The sequence below is a fragment of the Helianthus annuus genome, chromosome 14, assembly GCF_002127325.2.
Source record: "Helianthus annuus cultivar XRQ/B chromosome 14, HanXRQr2.0-SUNRISE, whole genome shotgun sequence".
Taxonomy (NCBI): Eukaryota; Viridiplantae; Streptophyta; class Magnoliopsida; order Asterales; family Asteraceae; genus Helianthus; species Helianthus annuus.
This window is the reverse complement of record NC_035446.2, coordinates 129,191,577-129,210,521: the sequence shown is the minus strand read 5'-3', so window position 1 is coordinate 129,210,521 and position 18,945 is coordinate 129,191,577. Positions and strand designations below refer to the sequence as shown.

The 18,945-nt window shown below is 37.3% G+C and overlaps 1 protein-coding gene and 1 long non-coding RNA gene across 2 annotated transcripts; one reads left to right on the top strand and one right to left on the bottom strand.

Annotated features, from left to right (window-relative positions):
• The first annotated feature begins 457 nt into the window (after positions 1-457).
• On the top strand, positions 458-2,993 carry LOC110907369 (mediator of RNA polymerase II transcription subunit 14-like). The gene is made up of 3 exons (XM_035983254.1): positions 458-1,002; positions 1,393-2,318; positions 2,636-2,993. Exon 2 carries the CDS (start codon positions 1,576-1,578, stop codon positions 2,239-2,241), a length of 666 nt encoding a protein of 221 aa, XP_035839147.1. The 5' UTR covers positions 458-1,002; positions 1,393-1,575; the 3' UTR covers positions 2,242-2,318; positions 2,636-2,993.
• A 549-nt stretch (positions 2,994-3,542) lies between these two features.
• On the bottom strand, positions 3,543-6,200 carry LOC118486653. Its single transcript, XR_004879359.1, has 3 exons — positions 5,768-6,200; positions 4,470-4,745; positions 3,543-3,746 (listed from the first exon to the last, which is right to left on the bottom strand). It is a non-coding gene; the product is annotated as an uncharacterized LOC118486653 (long non-coding RNA).
• Positions 6,201-18,945: the final 12,745 nt, after the last annotated feature.

The window sequence follows — 18,945 nt, the reverse complement described above, 5'->3', positions numbered from 1 at the left end:
AAAATCTAAAAAAAATCTAAAAAAATCTAAAAAAATCAAAAAAAAAATCTAAAATTTTTTTTTTGATTTTTTTAATATTTTTTAGGTTAAAATCGCTACTTTTCGAAGCAAAAAAAAAAAAAAAAATTAAAAAAAAAAATTAAAAAAAAAATTTTTTTTTTTTTTGATTCGAAAAGTAGCGATTTTAACCTAAAAATATTAAAAAAATCAAAAAAAAAATTTTTATGTGATTTTTAGCTATTTTTAGGCATTTTTGGTGTGTTCACATTGGTTCTCGCGGTTCTCACAATAAGAGGTGGTTCTCGCATGATCTTCTCCCTATATATATATATATATATATATATATAGGATAAAGATCCGTTAGGAACCACCCTTTATTGCGAGAACCGCGAGAACCAATGTGAACACATGGCAAATTTGTAATTAAGTGACATCTAATAAAAAACACGCACTCCTTTTATTTCATCCCCTGTTCACTATCGTCATTTACATTCTAGGGTTTCGCTGGAGATTTTTCATAATCAGCGACGGAGATCTTCGGCGGTGACTAATCTCTCTAGATTCACGGCGGCGATAGGCGGCGATATACACATCTTACAGGGGATTCAATTGGGATACTGATTTCGGCGTTTGTATACTAATTTCGGCTACACATGGCTTTGTCTGACTCATCTCGTGTTGGATTTGAACCTACGACATCTGATGATCATCATACAACATTGTCTGCATACAATCCACATCCCGATTCTGGTTTTTTTGGCCCATCTGATGTCAATTTCAATCCTATTTCTGCCGTGGGTCCATCTGATGTTGATGTCAATACCTTACCTGCAGTTAATCCAAATGAAAGTTGCAATCCTGTGTTTACAACAGTTGCAAATCGACACACCTTTCATGGGTTTGAAATACAGACGTTTGATTCCATGTTTACACCAGGCAACGTAGGCTCTGAGACTGATAATTTACCTAATCAATCATTATCAGTTGACACTGCATCTACTGGTAACACCACATCTACTGGTTGCAATTCATTCAATTTGTGACTAAATGTATTATGTTGACTGATGTATATACTTTGTAAATGATATTGTATTAACTGTTATGCACATGTGCATTATACTTACTGTAATGATGTTGTATTAAATTATATGCACATGTGCATTATGTTGATTGTAAATGATATGGTATTAAATCATATGCACATGTGCATTATGTTGCAAATTAGATTAAAAGTCTACTTTCTGTTAAATTTTAATAAGTGTAAGCCTCTAATCATGCAAAAGAATGTTTCAGTACTAATCTGCGAAAACTCAGATAGTTTTATCCTTCTATCAGGTATTAAACTTTTGATTGATTGATTGATTGCTTAAAGTTCTGTTTTTTTTTTTTCAGTTTCTCGAGGATTTTATCAATGGGACGGAAGTTTCATCTCTTTTGGACTGCATTCGTCTGACAGCAGGACCTTTGCATGCTCTTGATGCTGCAACACGTCCTGCATGGGCTGCTCCGGTTTCTGCAGTTTCTGGTGCGGCTTCATCTATCCCGACACTATCAAGAGCAAATGTTAATGGGCAAATGCCAAATGGTACAAACCCAAATGTTGGTCATGTCTATGGTCCCGGTACGGGTCCTGGTGGAAACCCTGGTGCATCTGCCATGTTAACTGCTTCTACTGTGGCTAGCGGAGGTGGCATGGGAATCGTTCCTAGTACTCTGTTACCGATTGATGTGTCGTTTGTTCTTCGTGGCCCGTATTGGATTCGGATAATATACCGGAAATATTTTGCGGTTAACATGAGGTGCTTTGCGGGTGATCAAGTTTGGTTGCAACCTGCAACGCCACCGAAAGGAGGTCCTACAGTTGGAGGTTCTTTACCCTGTCCACAGTTTCGGCCCTTCATCATGGAACATGTTGCTCAGGAGTTGAACGGTTTAGACCCGAATTTCGATGGTGGTCAACCATCAGCCGGACCAACTAATTCCAACAATTCGGCTGCGTCTCCTGGTCCGCAACTCTCAGCCCCAAATGTCACCCGAGCAGGCCCTACGGTAATGTCTCTCCCAGGAAACCAACCCGTGGGATTTAACCGTTCTACAAATGCCATGTCAGCATCACCAAATTCACTCTTAGTGCGCAGAGCTACTGTGACAGTTCCTGCTCATGTTAGAGGAGAGCTGAATACCGCCATTATCGGGCTTGGGGACAATGGTGGTTACGGTGGTGGTTGGTCCATCTGCTGATAATACACTTGACAGTCACAATACACCTACAAATACAGAACATCAAGAGTTGCAATTCATTCGATTTGTGACTAAAGGTATTATGTTGATAACACCCATACTCGTCACTGATCATGCACATGTGCATTATGTTGATAACACCCATACTCGTCATCCGTAAACTGTTAACCATCATTATCATGAACATGCACATGTGCCAACAATCCATAATCATCACATATAAACTGTTAACCATCAGTACATAATTATGCACATGTGCATCACATTACCAACACCCCATACTCATCACCAAAAAAAAATGTTAAACATTTATACATCGTGCGTATACACACCATCTACCATATACCATATTAATCATAATCTTATATGCTTTTCTCTTTTTTTCTTTATACAGGAACAATTACGACTTCTACACCTAATAGCACACCATATTGGATACCCGATGTTGATGCTGCATACATCCCTATTATAAACAGTACGTTTAACAGTTGGGAGTACGTTGAATCCAATGATACTGATGAAGATGTTGATGATGATGCTAAAGACCCTGCATATATATATGAACCTGAGTAACCTCGTAGACATTCATCCAGGCGTCATAAAACATTCAACGATTCTTGATTATCCTATATATAATGACAAATAGTTTCTAATCATTATTCTTTTTGTTTACAAACATTTTGCACTGTCTGTATACGTATTCATATGTTATGATTGTGATCATGATACTTTGATATCAATTAAATTACTTATTATACATAAGCGTATGTAATTTCATTATTGACCACCTAACAAATATTACCAACATGGTTACTGTTTTGAAAAATGCACATGTGCATACATATTTACTGTTTCTCCTCACATGGTAATTGTTTCAAACAATAAACATGTGCATACATGTTTAATGTTTCACTACATATTGTTATTGTTTCGACCAATGCACATGTGCATACATGAATATATTAACTACATGTAATTCGTTTTCCTTTACATATACATAATCATATGCAATGTGGTACCCCATACGTAATAGGGTACCACATCCGTAATATGATATGCTATATCAAACTTTGCACATGTACAATACCAACATTTTCTATACCAAACAACATAATACATCGAATATTAACAAACATACCAATATACCTGAACAATCAAATAAAGTTTTAACCCATCAACCACCATATAAGACATCGTATACGTCAAACTTCTTATATCAACCATTATCGTAAAAAACTACCCACATATTACAATCAAAAGACATCAAGAAAACAAAAAAAAAATGACTTTATAAATTGCATATCCACAAACTACCTACATAACATTCGCATTAGTTCACAACCTCACACCTTCTGATCTTCTTTCCATTTCATAACTATCTTCCAACACTCCTCCTGTTTCAGCGCCTCTTCGTCCATCATTTTCCCTGGTATTTTTCATCCGTTAACCTATTAATCAAATACGCCTTTGTTGTCAATCCATGAGCAGTTTCGAATAATTTTTTCCTGCATACATTACATATTTTACATTAATTATTTCATGTATGCACATGTGAAATAAACATATTACATACAATATGTACAATGTTTATGTTTTAAGGTAATAATGCACGTGTGCATATGCCTTAATACATTCATATTAACTTAATCTGACAAAATATGCATATGTGCATAACTATGCACATGTGCATTAACATGACTGACCTTATCAACAGGTTTATTTCAATAACAAAACTTAACCCTTACCAATCAAATTTCGTAATACCACCAATCATATTTAACATTAACTAGCAACAAAACCATTATGACAAACTATGCACATGTGCATAAGTTTTTTTTTAAATGTAAATGTTATTCACAGAAGCCAACATCCAAAACAGAGGCGGTCGAACAAACCACTACATCAAAACGTAAAACAACTCAACACAAGAACCTAAAGACCGGAGACTAGCAGCTACCTTATATCGAAACTACACCACTTTTCCAACTTACGGACCTATTTTTTGGACCGATTCTTATACCATAAAAACCGATGGGCTTAATATTACGGATAATCTCTCCGGGTTTAACTTGAGTTTCCAAGAACCTTTTATTGTTCCTGGCTAACCATATACACCATCTTGTCACGAACATAATGCCATGTAAAGCAACTTTCACTTCTCTATCCAGATTGCAAAACTCAGAGTCAATTATGATATCTTTAACCAAAAACAGGATAAAAGGACTCACCTTGCACCACTGACTGATGTGATACCAGACCCTGCACGAACAAAGAAGGTGTTCAGCTGTTTCATCGCCATCTTCACACAGACAACATTTCACGTATCCGCCCCAACAGTTTCGATCCTTGAATCACCCACATCTAACATCCATAACATCATATTGCCTGTTCCTTTTCCAGTTGTTGAGCACACCCCAGCATTCCTATTGCTTCAACGCCTCTTCGTCTAACATATGCTTAACTCTATCATCTGTTAATCCGTGTATTTTTTTGCCATAGATGATCTACAATGAGCATGTGTATCAACATTAATTTATGATCAACATATAAGATATGCACACGTGCATCATTATATACATGTGCATAAACATTAAATACCTTAAGAACCTATGTTGATAAATTATGCACATGTGCATATTAACATATTCTGACAATCTATGCACATGTGCATAACTATATATCACACAATTATACCTTATTAACATATTCCAAGATGAAATACATGTTAGCATAACTGTGCATAACCATATAGATCAAAGTCATATGCATCAACATTATCTACCTTGTTAGACTATTATTGCAAACTATGCACAGGTGCATATTAACCTATTATAACAATTTATGCACATGTGCATAACTATATAGATCACAAATTTAGTTTATCATCCTGTTATGTGTAATCATATTCTGTCAAGATATGCACATGTGCATAACTATATATCACACAATTATACCTAATCGACATGTTCTGTGTAAGCCTGTTCGGTTAGAAAATATGCACATGTGCATATCTATATAGATCACAACATTACCTAATTATATTGTTCTGTTTCTGTTAGAAAATATGCACATGTGCATATCTATATAGATCACAACATTACCTTATTATCCTGTTCCGTGTAAGCATATCTTGTCAAAATATGCACATGTGCATAACTATAGCTATGCACATGTGCATCGACATGACATAACTTATCAACAGTTATAGTTCAGTAAAAAAAAACCCTAACGCTTACCAAATCAAGTTGTGTGTTGCCCATCATATCTAGCATTATTCACGTAACATTATTCATCAAGAAAAACTACATGAACAAACACATAACTACCCCAATACATATAGTTCTATCACAACATTCGCCCCTGTTCACTCAAAAAATCATATATATAACACAATTTTCAATATTGCAGATATGAAACAGGTATGAAACGACTGTTTAAGTGTCATAATCACATAATAACATATCTGAATCGATGATTAAGAGTTGTATTGTCACATACGACTACAAAACAAAGTGTATGAACTTACAAATTCACAGAACGGTGCAACAACGAATCGTGATTCCGTTAGACGTGATTCCGTTAGACGCGATTCCATTAAACGACATATGTTCTTCAAATTATCCCTATCTGTACAACAAATCTTGATGATTATGGTCGTTTTGCCCTAATTTCGAATCGAAGAGGAATGTGAAATCGATGATTATGTTCTTTTTGCACTAATATCGAACATACGATGAAGTTTGATGATGAACTACTGATATTGTGGAGCGTCGAACTTGATTTTTTGTAAATCGCTGTGATGAATCGCAGATTGATGATGCTTGTGGGATTGTCGGACGTGATTTCTTGATAGATTGTGATTTAGTTTTTGTTTGAAGTCCAGTAGTACAGATGCAGGGAGAGGAGGAGCGACTAATTTACAAGTTTTATGTATTTACAAAATTGCCCCCTGTTCACATTGGTTCTCGCGGTTCTCGCAATAAGGGTGGTTCTCGCATGAACCTTACCCTATATATATATATATATATATATATATATATATATATATATATATATATATATATATATATATATATATATATATATATATATTTGCATTATTTGACAACATTAATTTTGCATTGTGATGGAACTTAATATATATGTAAAATACGAAAAGTAAGTAGTTTTATGTGGGATGTCTTGTGGTGAATATTGCTGAAACAATGTCCTATTATGAAAAAAAATAACTTTAATATTTGGAGAGTTAAATGCCACTTTAGTCCATGTGGTTTGGGTCGTTTTGCCAGTTTAGTCTAAATGTTTCATTTTTCGCCTGTAAGTCCAAAAAAGTTTCACCGTTGCCATTTTAGTCCACTGATTTAAATTCATCCATTTTTTCTGTTAACAAGAAGGGCAAGTCGGTCATTTTATATGTAATTTTGTTAATTAGAAGGGCAATTCGGCCATATACAATCACCGAATTACGTTTCTCTTTAACAGAAAAATGGATGAAATTGACCCAGTTGACTAAAATGGCAACGGTGAAACCTATTTGGACCAACAGACGAAAAATGAAACCTTTATGGACCAACAGACGAAAAATGAACCTTTAGACTAAACTGACAAAATGACCCAAACCGCAGGGACTAAAATGACATTTAACTCATATTTGGAGGAGCACTATAAGTGGAAATAAATAATATGATGTAACCACCGAAAATTGTATTTCGTGAACTGTTCGGCGGGAAGTTCGTTTATGTTCGTTCATTTAATAAACGAACGAACATGAACAAGAACAAGAAATTTCGTTCGATTAGTTAAATGAACGAACATGAACAGAGGTCTCGTTCGTTCAATTGTGTTCGTAAACGTTCGGTAAGGTGTTCGTGAACTTTCGTTCATTTTATATGCGTTCGATTATGTTCGTATGTTTGTGTTTTAATTAAAGATTTTTCTACTTTCATATATTTTATCTATACTTTTTATATTATTAAACTTTTATTTATTTTATTACCATAACAATTAAACTAGGAAACCTTATTTCACTTTGTTTATGAACCATTTCCTTTTCCTTTCTCATTATTTACATCGACGAATACGGTCGACCTCCGTTCCACAATAAGGGATTCAAGTTCTAGTGCTACTCTATGGGCCATCCACCTTTATCCTTCGTCGCGTTGGCCAAATTTATTTGTGTTCGTGAACACTCTCATTTCCTTAATGAACGAGCACGAACATAAAATCTCGTTCGGTAAGTGTTCATGAACACATTTATTTCCTTAACGAATGAACACGAACAAGGCCTTGTTCGTGTTCGTTCGGTTCGTTTACAGCTAACAATTAAGAAATGATATATTTTCGTAAAAAATAAAAACTTTATCTATCGTTTTAATATCTTGAGCTAAGATGTGACCAAAGTTTAGATGAGGTAATTATACCAACGTTAGCGAAATTAAAACCTCGAATATCTTCTCATAAGTTCTTTCCATGCATTACATGAACATGATAGAAACAAAATTTTGAATATTACTATAATATAAATTAGCAACGCAAACTTGCTTTATGTTGTTGTACATTATGTATTGGGGGTTTTTCAAAAAAATAATTGATTTTTTCATTTTCAACACAAATGTTTTTATCTTTTAAATTTAACCACTTTAGTTTTGTAACTTTTTTTTAAACGGTGTATGGATAGAATGTCGCTAATCGGGTTAGTAGTTAGTATCACCAATTTAGTATTAAAATTCCCCAGTGTCTGGATTTGAACCCAAGACCTCCAAGAGAAGCAAAACTTCTCACCTCCCCTTGACCACTAGCACAAGAGATCATTGGTATAATACGTTATGATTGTATGGTATAAATTTGATTTACTTTATATTTTGATCCAATCGCAATGCTTATATAGGTTACATTAAGTTCGATCGGATAGGTTGAAACGCGCGTTTTCATATGATTAACGCATCACGTAACGTTTGTACTAATCCATTCGATGTTTGCACTGTGGCCGCGACGCAACGCGTGCGGGTGTTTTTGCTAGTTATTATTAATTTATAACAATGTAGTGCATTAGGGGGTTGTATTTGTTGCATAGTTGTTGTTTTGTGCATATGTATGTAGTATGAAGTGTATCATGTGTTGTAAATTGACATTTGTGTGCAAGTTTGGTTGTAAGTTGTGCTTAAATATTTGTACCTTAATCAAATATAGGTTGTAAGTTGTGCTTAAGTGGTTGTACCTTAATCAGATAATAATGGTTTCATTACCTTACCAAATTCAATACGTTTTGCATGCATGTATGGTTGTAAATTGTGTTTAAGTGGTTGTACCTTGATCAAATAATGGTTTCATTATCTTACCATATTTAATCGGTTTCATCCATTCAAAGTTGTTTTGTTTTATTTGTAAATTATTATTATTTATAATAATCTAATTAATTTAGCCAAAATCTTGTATAAATATAATTTGCAACATATTGATGCAATGGTTGTTGTAGTGTATGCATTATGATTTGTGAAGTGGTAATGACACATATTATATATAGATTACGATAAACCTGTCAAACCGGAAAAAATAGACGCGGATTCATCTCCTAGATCAACTTAGTTATTTTATTTTATGTATTACGTTTCGGTTTAATTTCTTCGCATTAACACCACAACTTCAGTGTCGGTGGTCGCTGACAGTAGTGTGGCATTAGTATTCGCCTCCGCCGCAACGCGGGGGGTGTTTAATACTAGTTTATTATTAATTTACATATATCTTCTCCTTCACAAATCAATACACTTTTAAGTATTTATTATTAATTTACATATATCTTCTCCTTCACAAATCAAACATATAAGTGTTTATAGGGTAGACTATCTTTTTAATACTAAGTTTTTATTAACAATTTGAATTTATATTTTCAAAAAGATAAATATACTTATTGATGGCTAAATCCCACAATTTCAAGTGACATTAAAAAAATGCTTCATAAATCAGACAGCTAAATGTTTATAATATTAATATTATTCAAATAGAATCATTTCACTTCGCCACCCCTCCAAGTTATTCAAATAGAATCCTTCATATTTACTTCTTTTTTCTTAATTATTAATCTGTATTTACGTTTACACTTTTAATCATAGTCCATAACGTTTCTTCTTTGATTAGAGATTGTAAACCTAAACGTACTTTTTATAACATGAAGTTTATAATTTGGAATATCCGTAATTTGGGTCACTTGACCCAGTTTTTATAATTAACTATATAATCTTGTTATTCACGGTTTCAAAAATGTTTAAAGATAGTAGTGCATTATTGTAATAATAACTACTGTTTATATATGTAGGGGTGTGCATGGTTCGGTTTGGTTTCGGTTTATTGGTTTCGGTTATTTTAATGATTTGGTGCGGTTTTTTAAACAAATTACATAAGATTCAAAAATAAAAGAGTAAATTACATTTTTGGCCTCTGTGGTTATATCACTTTTACTATATTAGCCCAAAATAAGAATTTTTAACATATCTACCCCATGGTCTCTATAACTAACCATTTTGGCTCCTAAGTCTAACCATTTTGGCCCCCATGGTCTCTATAACTAACCATTTTGGCCCCTATGATCTATAGACTTAGGCGCCAAAATGGTTAGTTATAGAGACCATGGAGCAAGATATGTTAAAAATTCTTATTTTGAGCTAATATAGTAAAAGTGATATAACCACAAGGCCAAAAACGTAATTTACTAAAAAAAAAGTATAATTCAAAGTTTAAGGGTTTTCTTAAATGTTTACATTTAAGTTAATATATTTAGTCTTTTTAATTAATAGTGTTCACATAAACCTAACCTTTTAATCTATTTTAATGTTTCTCAAAAGTTTTTATTAAAACGTTTTCTTTTATAATACTTTATAAATCATTAAATTCTTATGTTAAATTGTAAACAATGGATAAATCATTTCAATTATAAATAAACATGTTAACGTTCTTATTATAAATATTTAACAATTAAGAAAAAAAATTAATAATTCTTAGTTGAATGGGTTAAACAACTTAAACTTAAACATACAAATATATGAATTTGGCCTACTACTATACCGTATCGGTTCGGTTCGGTTATTTTCGGTTATTGAAAATGGTTATCTGAAAACCGAACCGAAATTTTCGGTTATTAAAAATTCCGAAAACCGAACCGTCGGTTAATGTTTCGGTTCATTTATTTTGGTTCGGTTTTTTCGATTACGGTTTAGTTATTTCGGTTTTCTGCTCACCCCTAATTGTATGTATATATGTGTTATTTTTAAAAGGCTGAAAATTATTAAGAAACGTGAGAAATAAAATATGCATATGCATGCGTTCTAAGAGTGACGGATAATTGCGTCCATTTTTGTATGAAGTCATTTTTGTTGTAACGAAGTAAATTAAAGACACCATGTAAGATTAAATATATTACGTATTAATATTTAATCTATAGCCATCATAATCATTTACATTATAGAGATCAAAATATATAATAACCTATTAAATAATTAGTTGGTAATTGTTGATGGACCATATTACCCTTATTAACTAATTAGGTTTCCTCCTGGGTGCTTATATAAGGAGAATTATGTGGAGGTTTAAGGGTTACTCAGTTACACAATTCACACACCTCATTAGCCATAACATCATCACGAAACCTCCTCTCCTAACCGATACCCTTTTCGGTTTCTAAGTCCCCATCATCAGTTAGCACCCTAAGGAGGAACCAGATCACCCTGACAAAGATGTCGAACTCCATGTCGTCTTCTCTCACTGGATTCTCCACTGCCCTGTCGGCCATAACAGGTATGTTTACTGTTTTCCTTCATGCACAAACAGAACTGAACCAACATGTGGTATCAGAGCATATGTTGATTAGTCAGTTCTATTTTCGTATCCATAATTCTGGGATTGAAACTTAGAAAACGGTTTTTTGTACCTTTAAAACTATCACAGCCGTTTTCGGGTCATGAAGATGGACTCGAAATCATTGTTTTTCGGAAAAAGATTAATCATATGCTCATTCGAAATTAACTGGGTTTACCTTTTACAACCGAAATCTGTTTAGAAGTCTTAAAAGTTTCAGGTTTCGGGTTCCAGAATTTTATTTTTTTATGATTAGGGTTCATCATGTTCATGAGAAAATTCGAAAATTCTATTATGTTTTGGAATGATTTAGGATTAATGGGTGTTTTTTCCATGTTTGATCTAAATTTATCTTTTAATTTTATACGAAACTGTTATTAGATAAACAGTTACTATTTTTTTCGAAATATGTTGATAAAATTAGATCACCTTAAAACAGGAAATAATATCTCATAATCCCTTAGATTTCGAATTTTCAGTTATGTTATCACAATTAACAGCTGTAACAGGAAGTTTCTAGATCATCAGATTGCGACTAGAGACCATCAGTCTCGACTAGAGACCATAAGGTCTCGACTCGAGACCATAAGGTCTCGACTCGAAATCATAAGGGAGCAAAAGGTCTACAACTCGAGACCATAACGTGATGACTCGAGACAAAGGTCTCGACTCGAGACCGTAACGTGATGACTCGAGACAAAGGTCTCGACTCGAGACCACAACGTCATAACTCGAGACCGTGGTTGCGACTCGAGACCATAACGTCATAACTCGAGACCGTGGTTGCGACTCGAGACCATAACGTCATAAATCGAGACCGTGGTTGCGACTCGAAACCTCATTATTTTAGGCTGTTTAAATGTGAACTAAAGAAAAATTTTCTTCGGGGCTCCGCCCGAACCCCGCTAACGGGTAGTTTGCTATTAAATAATTGGTTTTGTAAATATTTAGTTAAATAATCAGAATCAGATAATGTAATGTTTTACAAAACCAAAATAGCTTAACTTGAATGAGTTTTAATGTATCATTTCTGGCCAAAGCTGACTTGATACATCTATTTATCATTCAAGTATTACGAAAGCTATGTTAAGTGTGCATCATAAGCATGAATGTTTTAATATCTGGCCAAAGCTGATTTAATTCTTTCATGGATGGCATACTTAACAAGTGCATAACTAAAGTGATTGTTTCAATTTCTGGCCAAAGCTGATTTGTTACAACCACTTTGCACATATGCTTAAATGATTACACTTCTGGCCAAAGCTGTTTTGTCTTCATTTAAGTAGAATTTTTAACTAAGTCTATTATTTTGATGTTAGTAATAGACATTATCACAGCTTCATTATGTAAAATGGTCATTATTTTGCCTGCCTTAGTTTAACGTGCCCATAGATCACATTAGGACTTCTTCCTTAGTATCATAACTTGCTCATCTTATTTCCACTATCAGCGCCCAATCAGGGGATTCCATCTTTGACTGGTGATAACTTTGCTGCATGGAAGGATGCTCTCATGCTTACGCTTGGGCTGTTGGATTTCGATTACGCTCTTAGGGAGAATAAGCCAGCGGACCTTACCACTCAGAGTACTGCTGCTAAGCAGATACTTCATGAAAAGTGGACTAGGTGTAACCGCATGTGTCTCATGTTTATGAAGCAGTCCATAAGCAATGCTATCAGGGGAGCTATTCCTGATTCTGAAGATGCTAAAACCTACTTGGCTTCTGTGGAGGCGCAGTTCAAGGGGACGTCTAAAGCACACGCTAGTACCCTTATTCTCAAGCTGGTGACAACTAAGTATGATGGGAGGAGCGGCATTCGCGAGCACATCATGATGATGAATGACATGGCCAATAAGCTGAAGGGGCTGGAAATGGAAATCAGTGATGGTTTCCTTGTTCATTTTATCATCACTTCGCTTCCTTCGTCTTTTGAAGCATTTAAGATCAACTACAACACTCAGAAGGAAAAATGGACGATGAGTGAGCTGGTCGCCATGTGCGTACAGGAGGAAGAGCGCATGAGGATGGATCGCACTACTGATGTTGCCAACTTCACTACCTCCAATTCTAAGAAAAGGAAGAACAATTATCAGAGGAAGGATGCTTTAAAAGTCCAAAGGCCTAATCCTAATCATAATACAAGTGCATCTTCCAGCTCTAAGAACTCCTTAGGCAGTATCCGCTGCAAGTTCTGTAAAAAGACAGGACACATGCAGAAGGAATGCCCTGACTTTAAGGAGTGGCTGGCTAAGAAAGGTAACGATTATTTTATGATACTTGAGTCCTATAATTTAAGTGTTCCTGCTAATTCTTGGTGGTTTGATTCTGGTTCTATGGTTCATGTTACCAATTCTACTCAGTGATTCCTTTCAATCCGGAAGCTGGAAAGAAACCAAAGAACACTTAAGGTTGGGGATGATCGAGAATTAGAAGTGAAGGCCATTGGAACATTACAATTAGTTATGAAAACTGGTTTATGTATTAAACTTTATGATACCTTATATGTTCCTGAGGTAACTCGGAACCTTGTATCAGGACCAAAGTTAGACATGGACGGTTTTATTGTTTCCCATGGTCATCGCAAACTCTCTATCCTCTATGATTCTGTTCTTTATGGTACTGGTGTTCTGGATGGTGGTCTCTATAGATTAGAACTAGAAGATAACTTTTCCAAATCTTTGTTGTCATATAACATTAATGAATCACTCACAAAGATGGAAGAGAAACGAGACTTAGAGACTTCATCCATGTTGTGGCATCAGCGTTTAGGCCACATTTCAAAAGAGCGATTAAATCATCTCGTAAAGGATGAAGTCTTACCTCCTCTCGATTTCTCTGATTTTGGAACATGTGTCAAATGTCTTAAAGGTAAAATGACATTAGCGAATAAGAAAGGTGCCACTAGGAGCTCTAATTTATTAGAACTCATTCACACTGACATCAGTGGTCCCTACCAAATCGCTGGCATAACAGGACATACTTCATTTATCACTTTTATTGATGATTATTCTCGTTATGTATATTTAGATCTTAGAATAAAAATAAATATAAAAATTTAATCAAGTAAGAAGAACAGAAACCCAAAATTGGATTGAGAGAAGGAGTTGTGGGATGGGCTTGGGCCTCATTTTGCACCAATTTTTTTTTTTCTTGAGGCCATAATGTCATATGGTAGCTAAATAATCATCCATTTCAATTTCTTTTTTGAAGGAATTATAACAATGGGCTTTAAGAATTTTCGTATATTACCGTCACTCCAACCAACCTCTTGAGGTTATTTTCACTAAAATAATTTGCCATGCTTTATGTGTTAATTTGTGTTGCCTGAATCTGCATTCTCAACTAGGGGTGGGCAAATCGGGTTTTTTTATACCCGGAATCGGTTTCTAACTGTACTCAGATCTTGACTGAGTTTGAATGGAACCGATTCTTGTAGGAACCGGTTCCAGTTCCTACCCGGTTTTAAACTAAAAATACCGGAACCGATTCTAATCGATTCCGGGTAGAGTGTAACCGGTTCCTCGAAGGTTTAACCCAAGTCGACTTTTGTTTTACAAGCTAAGACTTTTGTTTTACTTGACCTATAAAAAAGGTTTAACCCAAATCGACCTGATAGTTTGTATCAGGTCTGGCCACCATAGTTAGCAAGTCGATAGGATACACTTTCAGTCTGTTACAACCTACTTATCAAGTTTTTAACCATGTTATTTAATAATTTGCATACTTTAGCAATATACATTGCGTTAAATGGTCAATGAAAGAGTCGATTGGATATATCTGTACATGGTGTACGTTCATAACTCGTTGCATGAATAAACAACACTTTCATACACATGTATCCTTTGATATATTTGTTCTCAACCTTTTATCGAAAAATATTAAGGATTTTGACGATTACCATAGTCAAATAAATAGTTTAAAGTCACACCTTTCATTTCTTCACTCACTTTTCATGTCTCCAGTAATGGAACGTATCAGTAAAAGAATTCATTTGATAAAAAAACTAATTCAATCGTAATAAAAAACGGATTCGAACAACATCGATTTTATTTTAGAAGAAACGTTGATTAGTTTGTTATTAAAGGATGACGACGGGCCAGTGGGGAAGCCCACTTTGCCCGCTTTGGGCCTTTCTCTTTGGGAGCCCAATTACTGAAATATCCATTTAACAAACCACCCTTGCTCACCAAGGACCTTTCCCTGTTTTGAGCGGGAAAACAGCTAAGGAGCAGCAGGCTCATTTAATGCCTGATAAGAGAAGCATCCGGTCACCATCATCGTACTTATCCGGCTATGCATTAATGGAGAAGGGTATCGCAACCGTTGGGGGTCAGACACGTGTTTGACCTTCCTGAAGTATCATAGTTACCCTTAGATAATATGAGGGACATTTCTCTTAGAGATAAGGGCATGCCATTATATAAGAAGGAACAAGGATAAGGCAAGGGCAGGTATCATCTCCGGCCATTATTCTCATTTACTACTCTCATTTATTCTTCTCATTAACTCCGACCAACATTCCTTGTATTTACTACACACAACACATTAATTAGATTCACACCAAGATAGGAACTCTCCGGTGAATACCTTCATCGGAAAACGTTCCTCTTCTTCATCCGGCAAGTTTACTTATTCTCACGCCGGAGCTTGGTCACGGATCCCCCTCCCGGGGTCCCCCGTGGCGAGGCTAACGGTTTATTATTTTGTAGCAAGCAAGGACAGGAGCTCTCTACGTCAGCGAAGATCTAACCTACGTCAGCCGGAGGTTGGGTATTCGACATTGGCGCCATCCGTGGGACACAGGCCTGATCGGTGTTCCCACATCAACATTCGACGTTCAGAGAGCAACTCACCTTTCCAGAAACAGCATGGCAACTCCACATAGTTCACGTGTCACCCAAACGGCTCAGAATAATCTGGAGAAAGTCACTGTGGAGGATATCACTCATGAGGAAGGTAACGAGAATCTGGTAGAAAACATGGAAGAAACAGAGCATGTCACCCCTGGCTTTGTGGCCATGCACAGGGAGAAGATAACCAAGTATCTTGATGATCTAAAGAGACAAGAAAAGTTGGACAGCCTCAGAGCCAGACTCTCTTTTGACACACCCTCTGATCGAGAAGGGACGGACCCCCAAAGTAAAAATGATAAGGGGGACCAGCTGGAAACATTCATGACGGCCCTGAGGCAGATGTCTTCCGAAGAGAGAGAAGACTTGATCACCGGTCAGAAACATAAGGAAAAGGAGAAAGACAACTCAGGTAACACTGGTTTGGACCAACCATACCTACCACGAGATTTGGCCGAAGTCTCAAAGTTCACAAGGAGAATATCAGAGGCACCCATGCCCCCCAAGACAAAGCTGCCCCCAGGATTTGACCGCTATGACGGAACGAGAGATCCAGAGGATCATCTGCATGCCTTCCGGGGAGCAGGGCAACTTGGAAGGTGGCCCATGCCAGTGTGGTGCCACATGTTTGTGCAGACTTTAACGGAAGGAGCCCGACTTTGGTTCGATAGCCTTCCCCCGGGAAGCATAGACAGCTACGAGGAGTTAAGCGAAAAATTCCTCAGGAACTTCGGCCAACAAAGGAAGGTGGTCAAGAATCTCAATGAAATCCTCCACATCAGGCAAAGGGACAACGAGCGGATAGACCAATACATGGAAAGGTTTGTCAAAGAAAGCATGAACATCAAGGATGTCCCGGAGGTCATGAAAATTAGTAGCTTCATAAACGGGCTGAAGCATGCACAACTATGTGAAAAGCTGGGGGAGGAGTTCCCTCCTTCTTTCGACAATCTCATGGACAGGGTTAGGGCTTTCGTCCGGGGAAAGGATACGGTCAGCAAAGCTAAGGAGACAGACACCACGCCCCGGAGGGCCACTCCAACGACAAGACCACCTGAGAAAGGTACCCCCTATTCACGAAAGCCTCCCTTTGATAGAATGTTGCATGACAGGGCAAGACCCTCATACTCCCCCTACAGACCCCGAGGGAGAGGCCCTCTCCCTTACTCCGACAGCTTCACCCCCTTGTCAAAACTCCAAGTGAGATACTGGCCACGGAAAGAGTGAAGAATTCGTTCCCGAGGCCACCCCCCATAAAGCCAGGATCCAAAGCACAGCCAAATGAATATTGTGAATTTCATAAGGGCTTCGGGCACAAAACCGATGATTGCATGTACCTCAAGAGGGAAATAGAGACGACGGTGAAGACGGGAAGACTGGCACACCTGGTCAAGGAAATCAAAGAAGGGGGAAGGGATCGTAAGGGAAGAGATGCAAGAGAGCCCGGGAGGGCAGATGTTGATATGATAAGAAGAAGAAATGAATTTAATGTTACCCGAAGTGTTAAGGCCAGAATCCTAGGCTCTCCGAACTGCATGAAAACTCCCATCCTCATGCCGTACTTGGAAGAAAGCGAAGTACAACGGCTCCCGCTGAATATCTCAGCTGTAATAGCTGGACACAAAGTGTCTAGAATACACGTAGACGGAGGATCCGGCGTCGAGGTAATATATGAACATTGCTTCCTCAGATTCGACAGAGATATAAGAGATAGACTGGAGGAGGACTCTATCCCGTTGGTGGGATTCAACAACAGTGTATCACACCCTCTGGGAAAGATCAAGCTCCTATTCACAGTTGGTGTAGGGGATAGGGTCCGGACAATCAACTTAACCTTCACGGTAGTCAGGGCACCCTCCAAGTATAACGCGATTTTGGGAAGACCTGGGATTGGAGACCTACAAGCAAAAGCATCTACTCCTCACGGGGCTTTGGTATTCCAAACACCAAAGAGGCTTGCATGGGTTAAGTCAGCCTACGAAGTGGTCTCTTCAGTATCCAAAGGAGAGGAACCCGGGAAGACCCATGGGAAGAAAGTGGAAGAATAGGTCCTCTGTGACAAGTTCCCGGAGAAAACGGTCAAGGTGGGAAGCCACCTAAGTGACAAGTGCAAGAGTGCCCTGAAAGAGTTGCTCCTCCATAACCTAGATGTGTTTGCATTCCAACATGGTGACATGACGGGAATCCCCAGAAGCCTGACGGAACACCGACTAAACACCTTCACATGGGCAAAACCAGTGAGGCAAAAGAAGCGGAGCATGGGGCCAAACAAGAGAAGGGCTGCTTGTGAAGAGACCCGCAAACTGCTCAGGGCAGTGATAGTTAGGGAAGTCAAATACCCATCCTGGGTTGCCAACCCAGTTATGGTTCAGAAAAAAGATGGGGGATGGAGGATGTGCATCGATTTCCAAGACTTGAACAAAGCATGCCCCAAGGACTGCTACCCCCTCCCGGAGATAGACACCCAGGTCGACTCCCTGTCCCAGTACCCGCTGAAGTGCTTCCTAGATGCCTATAAGGGATACCACCAAATACGGATGTCAATAGAAGATGAAGAAAAGACCGCTTTCATCACCGATGAGGGAACATTTTGCTATACTAAGATGCCCTTTGGTCTCAAAAACGCGGGGGCGACATACCAAAGGTTTATGAACACCTTGTTTAGGGAGCAAAGGGGAAGAAATCTAGAGGTGTATGTTGACGACATCGTCATCAAGAGTCTGACAGAAGCAACCACGATAGACGACATAGCTGAGACTCTCAACACAATGCAGAATGTAAATATGAAGCTGAACCCTGGGAAATGCTGTTTCGGGGTAGAGGAAGGAAATTTCCTGGGGGTGGTGGTAACTAAAGGAGGGATAAAGGCAAACCCAGAGAAGACCCAGGCTGTGGCTGAAATGCGCTCCCCCAGGTCCTTGAAGGACATCCAGCAATTAAATGGAAGGCTGATTGCGCTAAATCGTTTCTTATCAAAAGTGGCTGACAAAACCCTCACTTTTATGA

Coding starts and splice junctions, on each gene's coding strand:
- LOC110907369 (XM_035983254.1), top strand. CDS start 1,576: ATGCCAAATGGTACAAACCCAAATGTTGGTCATGTCTATGGTCCCGGT.